The sequence below is a fragment of the Pteropus vampyrus genome, unplaced genomic scaffold, assembly GCF_000151845.1.
Source record: "Pteropus vampyrus isolate Shadow unplaced genomic scaffold, Pvam_2.0 Scaffold510, whole genome shotgun sequence".
Classification (NCBI taxonomy): Eukaryota; Metazoa; Chordata; class Mammalia; order Chiroptera; family Pteropodidae; genus Pteropus; species Pteropus vampyrus.
In genome coordinates this window covers 417,163-425,751 of record NW_011889291.1, presented here as the reverse complement: position 1 = coordinate 425,751, position 8,589 = coordinate 417,163, and the positions used below count along the sequence as shown (strand labels likewise).

At 58.0% G+C, this 8,589-nt stretch overlaps 1 protein-coding gene across 1 annotated transcript in view; it reads left to right on the top strand.

Annotated features, from left to right (window-relative positions):
• The window catches only part of FBN3 (fibrillin 3), a 57,930-nt gene that overhangs the window by 3,597 nt on the left and 45,744 nt on the right, over positions 1–8,589 (top strand). The window contains exons 7-15 of the mRNA XM_011383318.1: positions 1,287–1,412; positions 4,046–4,198; positions 4,272–4,457; positions 4,846–4,989; positions 5,059–5,178; positions 5,283–5,408; positions 7,068–7,190; positions 7,288–7,563; positions 7,868–7,938. Of these exons, the coding sequence (XP_011381620.1) occupies positions 1,287–1,412; positions 4,046–4,198; positions 4,272–4,457; positions 4,846–4,989; positions 5,059–5,178; positions 5,283–5,408; positions 7,068–7,190; positions 7,288–7,563; positions 7,868–7,938 (1,325 nt within the window). The remainder of the gene's footprint in view (positions 1–1,286; positions 1,413–4,045; positions 4,199–4,271; positions 4,458–4,845; positions 4,990–5,058; positions 5,179–5,282; positions 5,409–7,067; positions 7,191–7,287; positions 7,564–7,867; positions 7,939–8,589) is intronic.

Here is an 8,589-nt window from a genome sequence, read left to right as displayed (position 1 = left end):
GTGCAGGAGGCGCGTCTGTGGCCAAAGCTGGGTTGGAGGAGGTGTGGCAATGAGCTGGTGTGTTACCTGAGTCAAAGGTGGGCTTTTGGGAACTGGATTTGACCAGAAAAGAATTGAAATTTGGGTCGACAGAGGAGGAGTGAGGGTCAGTGGGGAGGGTGAGGGAGGAGAGGTCTGGGTTGGGCGGTGGGCAGTGAGGACCCCAGAGAGAGGCAGAGCTGGGCGCCTAGGCAGGAGGGGGTGGGGTGAATCGGATGAGATTCTGGGAACGGCGCTTTTGCTTAGGGACTCAGGACTGTCAGGAGTCTCAGTAAAGCCCCTCCTCCGTATGGAGCCTGGGGGAGGGTGGTTGGCTTTGGCTTCCTCTTCGGGGAGGGGCTTCCCTTGGTCCAATGCCAGCTCCTTGATTGGAACCATGTGGAAGATGGAGCCAGGAAGTCCCATCTGGGAGGAGTGACGTGACCACCTCAGGGATGTGGTATTGAGGGTCCAGAGCGTTTGTGCAGATTCTGGGTCCCTCCCAAAGTCTGGGAGATTTGTCAGGGGCTCAGGGACAAGACAGGCACTCCAGCCAGCATCCCTAGGTCCCTGTTCATGCCTGAGGCGGGGATGGGCCTTGGGGGAGTATTGGGGGTCTTCAGATGTGACCTGGTTTTGTGGGCTCAGAGATACTGGCCTCTGTTGGAGGTTGGTTGGGGGACGCTTTGAGGAGAAAGGGTTTTGAAGGGTGAATAGGAGTTTTTCAGGTAAGGAAGGAGAACACTGTGAGTCAAGGCTTGTGGTCAGTAGAAAGCCTGATGTATAGGGAAGCGGGAGAGGTGGCTGCTGCAGTGGTCCTGGTAAGAGGCAGAAGCCTGAGCTGGAGCTTCTGCCTGGTAAGAGGCAGAAGCCTGAGCTGGAGCTGTAAGGATGGAGATGCAGAAGGCTCTTGGGTGGGCAGCCCGAGGCCAGCTGCCCATATCCACGTCCATGTACCTCAGACTACCGGACAGGGCCCTGCTTTGGCCAAGTGAGCCCTGAGGGGTGCCAGCACCAGCTGACAGGCCTCATCTGCACCAAGGCACTCTGCTGTGCCACCGTGGGCCGTGCCTGGGGCCTCCCCTGTGAGCTCTGCCCAGCACAGCCACACCCCTGCCGCCGTGGCTTCATCCCCAATATCCGCACGGGGGCCTGCCAAGGTGAGTAAGGGAGTTACCAAGTAGGGAAGGAGGTCCTCGGAGCCGGGGCTGAGTGGGAGCCCTTGTAGACTTGATTCCTTCCTCTGATGGGCCTCTCATCCCTTGCAGATGTAGATGAGTGCCAGGCTGTCCCAGGCCTGTGCCAGGGAGGCAGCTGTGTCAACACTGTGGGCTCCTTTGAGTGTCACTGCCCAACTGGACACCGGCTCAGTGAGAACAGTGCCAAGTGTGAAGGTGGGCGGTGGGGCGGGGGACCTGCATGTGCTCTGGACCGCCCAGGTCCCACATGAGGAGGAGGTGGCCTAGGGCTGCTGGGGACTAGGCTCTGACCCGTGTCTGTCTACGCAGACGTAAACGAGTGTCTCAGCTTGCCCGGCCTCTGCTCCGGGGGCGACTGCACCAACACGGCTGGGAGCTACGTGTGCACCTGTCCCCGTGGTTTTGCCAGCAGCCTGGATGGCACCCGCTGCCTTGGTGAGCCAGGGCCTGAGGGAGCCGGAGGGGTAGAGGGTGGGTGGGGGACAGGCGCCTTGCTCATCTGTCTCTGCAATCCTCTGGCCATCGGGCTCCTCTAACCCCCCAATCTCCATGTCCTGTCTTTTTCGAAGCCTGGATTCCATCCCCTCTGGCATCCTGGCTCCCTACCCATGAAGCTCTGTGCTGTCTGGACCCGTCCCAAGCCCCTTTGGCCCTCCACCTCTGCTTTTAGCATTCCGGTCCCCTGTCTGGGCCTCTTGCCTCCACTGTCTCTCTATGTCACTCTGCCTCTCAGACTCTATGTCCTTCTGGTTCAGTAGCTGCCTTCCTTCCCTCTCCCCACCACCCCCAAAGCCTCTCTGGTCCTCTGGCCTCCATGTCAATGCCTTTCTGCCCACCTACCTCTCTGGCTCTGTCTTGATGTTCCTCTTTCTGCTCCCAAAGTCTTGTTAAGAGCACCCCATCCTCCCCACGCTCTGTTTGAGATAGGGAAACTGAGGTCCAGAGAGGTGTTTGCTCGAGTCAATTCAACAAATCTAGAGCAGATCGTTGCTCATACCCAGCTCTCGGATCCCCCCTCAGCCATGGGGGGTGGTCCTCTGGGCCTTGCTTCCCCTGATGCCCACCCTGTGCTCCACCACACCCAGCCTGGCCAGGGCAGAGAGACCGCTGGGCTCTCACTCTGTCCTGCTGTCTTGATGAGCTGGTCATTAGACCTTAGAAGCTGCTGGTGGCCAAAAGGGAGGCCAGGATGATGCACATATGTGGTGGGAGACGGGCAGAGTCCTGGGCTGGGAAGGAGGGTGAGACTTGACTTGGGGAGGAGGGCGGGACTTGACTTGGCAGTTCCCCAGCACCCCCACGCCCCTCGGGCTGGGCCTCTACCAGGCAGGGATGGCAGTATTGTGTTTGGAGTTCTGCCAGCGTGCTGTGGCCAGCGCCAGATCTTCTGTTTCCTCTCTGGAGTCCATCATGGACGGCCTGGAGGACACCTTGGGGCAGGCCCCCCTGGAGGGGCCTCTTCCAGCTACCAGACAGCTGAGCCTAGATTTGAACCAAAGTCAAGTTGCTTCTGAACGTGGCCTTGGGGTTCACTTCTGGGTTCTGACTGCCACCTGAGCTGCTCACAAACTCTGTGACCTTGGGCAGGTGACTTAACCTCTCTGTGCCTCAACTTCTTTCTCTGTAAAGTGGGGACAATGGCAGTACCTACCGTGTGGAGTCGTGGAGAGGATGAAATGCAATTTGTGGACTGATTTGCCCAGGGCTGGATGTAGCGAGCACTCAGTTCACATTCACAAGGACAGGAGAGCAGCGAAGTTGGTGCTGTGGCAGCTTAGTAGGGCCTGACCACAGTGGGTGCTTACTAAGCAGAGGCAGCGTCACTTTTGTTAAAATTCTAACATCTTGTCTCTGTCTTCCCTACCTGAGAGGCAGCTCCTTGGTCAGAGCCCAGGGATTTGGGTTCGCACGTCCACTCTTTCTCTTTAGCGGCTGCGTGACCTTGAATGAGTCCCTTGACTTCTCCTTGTCTGGGCAGGCCCAGCCCCCGTTGATGGCCTGGGGTGCCACCTGGAGTGCAGAGCCCGGGCTCCCACAGTGCCCCTGGAAGGTCCCCAGATGCACAGGGTGCAGCCGGGGAGGTGGAAAGATTTCATGTTTTCTCAGCCTCCAGCAGGTCGGCGGCCCTCCCAGATGGTGGGTGGATCTCTAGCATGGGCCGCCAGCCAAGATTTGTAAGTTTTTAAACCTAAAAGTATGCTGTGCGAGTCAGAGCCCAAGAAATTTGATCACTGAAGACAGCCGTCAGACTCAAGGGCCCAGTGGGAAGTGGGAGTTTTGTGGTTCTCATGTCCGGGGAGCCTGTGCCTCAGGTGTCCCGGGGCTGCAGCCGCCCGTCCACCAGTCTGCTCCTTGGGCCGCTCCTCAAATTCACGGCCTCACAGGTTTTCCTGGAATGCCCAGGGCTGGCAGCCGGGGACACATAGCTATAGATTGCGGCATCCCCACTTGAGTGTCCGGCCTGACTTCCCACCCGGGCAGAACCCCCCAAACCAAGGGGTCTTCAGAGAGCTCACCGCCAGTGCAAGCTTTAGGGGTTGGAGCGCTTTTGCTGGAATGAGCCCCAAATGACCTCCCTGGGATAACACGGACATAGCGGTGATAAGACTGTCACTCAGTGAAGATCGGCCACTCACCAGACACGGTGTGCTCCACTTTCCATTAGGGTGCTACTCTTCCGAGGTGAAGTGGGTGCCCTGAGCATCTGCATTCCGTGGATGGGGGGGGCTTCGGCCCAGAGAGGCGAGGAGACTTGTGCTGCAGGCAGTGCTGGTGGACGTGAGGTTTGAACGCAGGTCTGGGAACTGATCCTCCCGCTCCCGCTGCAGACCACCGGGCTGGCACCTGTTTCTCGGTTCTGATCGTGGGCCGCTGTGCCGGAGACCTCGCCGGCCACTTCACCCACAGGCAGTGCTGCTGTGACAAGGGCAGGTGCTGGGCGGCTGGCCCAGTCCCAGAGTTGTGTCCTGCTCGGGGCTCTGGTGAGTGGCCTGGGGGTCGTCTCCCGTCCTCCTCTGCCCCCAGAGCTCCTCCTCAAAGCCTGCTTCCTCGCAGACGAATTCCAGCGACTGTGTGCCCAGCGGCTCCCGCTGCTGCCTTCCTACCCTGGCCCCTTCCCTGGCCTCCCTGGCTTCGGATCCAGCGGCAGCGCGGGTCCCGGCCGCGGGCCTGCACGGCACAGCTCCCCTGGCGCCAGTGGGCGTGGGGTTCCCAGCCTGGGCTTGGGCGACGCCAACATTGGTGAGGAGGGGGTCTCTCTGAAGGTCAGGGCTTTGGCTTGGGGTCCTGGCCTGGGCCGTAGGGATAAAAGTACTTACAGTGGACTGAGAGTGGGGGAGACTGGAGATCTGGGTCTCAAAGTCAGTGTTTGGGGCTTGGGTAGGGGGTCTAGGGCTGAGGTGAGAGTCTCGCCCCATGGTGAGCGTCTGGGCTTCTCTGGGCCCAGGGTAGGGGGTCTCAGCCAGGGTAAGGGTCTGAATCTAGGGCAAGACTCTGGGCTGAAGTGAGAGAGCTTGGCCGTAGAAGGCGGGGTCCCAGCCTTAGAATGGGGGTCGGAACCCAGAGGCGAGGCCCAGGCTCGGGGCCAGGAACCAGCCAGCGCCCAGTGCTCCCATCGTCCCTGCCGTAGGCACAGCCACCCTGAACCAGACCATTGACATCTGCCGACACTTCACCAACCTGTGTCTCAATGGCCGCTGCCTGCCCACCCCTTCCGGCTACCGCTGCGAGTGTAACACGGGCTACGCGCAGGACGTCCGGGGGGAGTGCATCGGTAAGGGTGGCCGGGTGCGGGGCGGGGGCGCATCCTGCTGGGCTGGGGCTCAGGGTTCTCTGCCTGCAGACGTGGACGAATGCGTCAGCAGCCCCTGCCGCCATGGAGACTGTGTCAACACCCCCGCCTCCTTTCACTGCCGCTGCCACGACGGTTTCCAGGCCACAGTCACCAAACAGGCGTGCGTGGGTACGGCCGTTCATCTGAGGGAGGAGTTGAGGGCGTGAGGCCTGCATCTGTGGCCTGAATCAGTCTGGGGGGCGCCCGCTGACTGCCCGCCTCCTTTCCCGCAGACGTGGACGAGTGCATCGGCAGCAGTGGCCTCTGCCATCACGGCCGCTGCGTCAACACAGAGGGCTCCTTCCAGTGCGTTTGCAATGCAGGCTTTGAGCTCAGCCCTGAGGGCAAGAACTGTGTGGGTGAGTTTAGGCCGGGCAGGTGGGTGAGGGGCCCTGTAGAGCCGTGTCGCATATTTACTCCTGCTGCGCCACCTCCCTCCCTCCCTGCGATGGATCCTCTGCTCAACTCCCTGAACCCAGCCAGCCCGCCTTAGAGCTTTCCTGTGCTCTGTCGATGTCTGCAGGGGCCACGGGGACACCGTGATGGGTCCAGGCCAACTCGGTCCTTCATTCCCTCCTTTCTGAACGCCTTCCATGAGCTCCCGGAAGGCTCGTCAGACCCTGGGGAAGCGCATCCCCCTCTCCTGTCCCACATTGGCCCTGAGTCTGGCTGAGACGTGGCGTCAGGACTATGGAAAGCACCCCACTAAAGCATGAGGACTATGGAAGGCTCCCTGTGGGTTTGGGGGTGCCATCCAAGCTCCGGCCATCACAGCTTGTGGGCCCCACTGGGGACCCCCTTTATTCTCCAGGATACCTGCCTTAAAATTTTCCCTCATCAAGAAGAATTTTCTCCTTTCCACATTCATTCATCGTTCATTCATTCATTCATTTAAAAAAACTTTTCGGCATTTTTATTGACATATCATCCACCTACCATGAAAAATTTAAAGTGTACAATTCAGTGGTTTTTAGGACAGTCACAGAGTCGTATGAGCGTCTCTGCCACGTGAGTTGACACATCTACCACCTCATCTCCGTCAGTAGTCTTGCCAGAACCCTTTCTCCCTGCCCCAGCCCTCGGCACTAGGCTAATCAGCTTTCTGTCCCTATGGATGTATCTGTTCTGGGCATTTTGTATCAATGGAATCACACCATGTGGCCTTTCGTCTCTGGCTTCTTTCACCGAACATCATGTTTTCAAGGCTGGGCAGGTGGGTGAGGGGCCCTGTAGCAAGCATCAGGGCTTCATTTCTTTTTAGGATCAGATAATGTTGCAACGTACGTATGAATAGACCACATTTTGTCTGTCCCTCCATCAGCTGATGGACATCTGGGCTGTTTCCATGGTTTGCAATTATGGCTAACACTACGGCGAACATTTGTGTACACATTTTTGTGTGGACCTTTCATTCATTTATTCATTTCTTTTCTCCTTTTTTCTTTATCAGTGCAGTTCTTTATCGCTCAGAACCGATACCTTGGTTATCATTTCTGCACCTACCACCTTCTTTTAAATTAGACTGTTTTTTTATTAGCTGACTGTTTTTTCCCTTCCCTTTCTTTTTTTTAAAATTAAGATTCACACCACATAAATTTAATCATTTAAGGTGGTACATTCCCAATGTCGTGTAATTACCACCTCATTTATTCTAAAATTTTTTGCAGTAAAATTTACATAGCACAAAATTGATCATTTTGACCCTTTTTAAGGGAACTATTCCATAACATTTAGTGCAGAGTTGTGCAGCCACCACCTCGCTTATTCAACTTTGAACAAATATTTTTGGAGTACCTACTGTGTGCCAGGACGAAAGATACAGGCATGAGCCCCAGCCATGCCCCAGAGGCCCCACCACATCTTGTCTGGTCAGGCTCCTGGGAGGGCACCTGGGGCTCAGCCCTCAGTCTGCCCTGGAGAAGTGAGTGGGAGGGGCTGGTCTACGTGCAGGGCTGGCCCAGTGAGGGGCGGGTGCCTGGCCTGGCCTGCTGGGACAGGGCCCCTCCCGATATCCGCAGATCTCAACGAGTGCGCCACCACCACCATGTGCGCCAATGGCGTGTGCCTCAATGAGGACGGCAGCTTCACGTGTCTCTGCAAATCCGGCTTCCTGCTGGCACCCGGTGGCCGCTACTGTGTGGGTGAGTCTGGAGGCTGGACCCGGGGTGAGCGATGGGGAGGTGGGCAGGGCCAGTGGTGGGGCCTGGACCCATCACGGTGTCCCCGTGGCCCCTGCAGACATCGACGAGTGCCAGACCCCTGGCATCTGCATGAATGGGCATTGCACCAACACTGAGGGCTCCTTCCGCTGTCGCTGCCTGGGGGGGCTGGCGGTGGGTGCGGGTGGCCGCGTGTGCGTGGACACCCACGTGCGCAGCACGTGCTATGGGGCCCTCGACAAGGGCTCCTGCGCCCGCCCCTTCCCCGGCGCCGTGACCAAATCCGAGTGCTGCTGTGCCAGCTCAGACCACGGATTTGGGGAGCCCTGCCAGCTCTGTCCTGCCAAGAACTCCGGTGAGCGGCCCGACCCTCCCCTGCCTGCCACGGCCCTGCATGCCTTCCAGTCCTTGATTTCCCTTCATCACCCTGGACATAGGAGGGGGCGGGGGTCCTGACTCCCCTGGAGTGGGAGTTTCTCTCCACTGCAGGGGTGGAGGGTGGGGGTCTTCCCAAGGAGACACTGCAGGAAATTGCTCTCTCCACTGTGGGGACATCTTAGTCCCAGACTCTTGCCCAACACTAAGGGGCCATGTCCTGGGGTGTGACTTATATTCAGCAATGACCAATGACCCCTCTCGCCCTGTCCCTGCCACACCAGCCGAGTTCCAGGCCCTGTGCAGCAGTGGTCTTGGCATGACCACAGACGGTAGAGGTGAGTGGGGTGGGTGTTGGGAGAGGGCAGGTGGGCAGCGTTGTAGTTGGGCACTGTTATCAGTTCGCTGAGGTAACACAGTACCATGGGCTGGGGGCTTCAACACCAGAAATTTATCCCCTCACAGTTCCGGAGGCTGGAAGTCCGTGACCAATGTGTTGGGGGCTTGGCTCCTCCTGCGGCTGGGAGGGAGACTGCTCCTTGTACCTCTCTCAGCTTTTGGGGGATTGAATCTGTGGCATTCCTTGGCTTGTAGAAGCATTACCCTGATCTCTGCCTCCCCCTTGTGTGCCTGTCTGTCTCCAAATTTCCCCCTTTTGTAAGGATACGATCATACTGGAATGGATTGGGGGGTCCACATAATGACCCTATTTTAACTGAATTAGCTCTGTAAAGACCCCATCTCCAAGTAAGGTCCCATGCTGAGGCCCTGGGGGTTAGGACTCCAACATATGAATTTTGGGGGACAAAACTCAGCCCATAACAGGTAGAGATGGTGGATATACAATGCTTCGCTTCCTCACACGTCTTTCCCTTCCCCTCGAGGGGTCCGTGGCTGATGTCCTGCAGCCAGCAGCTCTCAGCCCCAAAGGCCTTGTTTGCACCATTGAAACTTGAAAGGAAAGGAAGTTTCCCATGTGTGTGTCTCTTTCCGTTTGTTTGCTGAT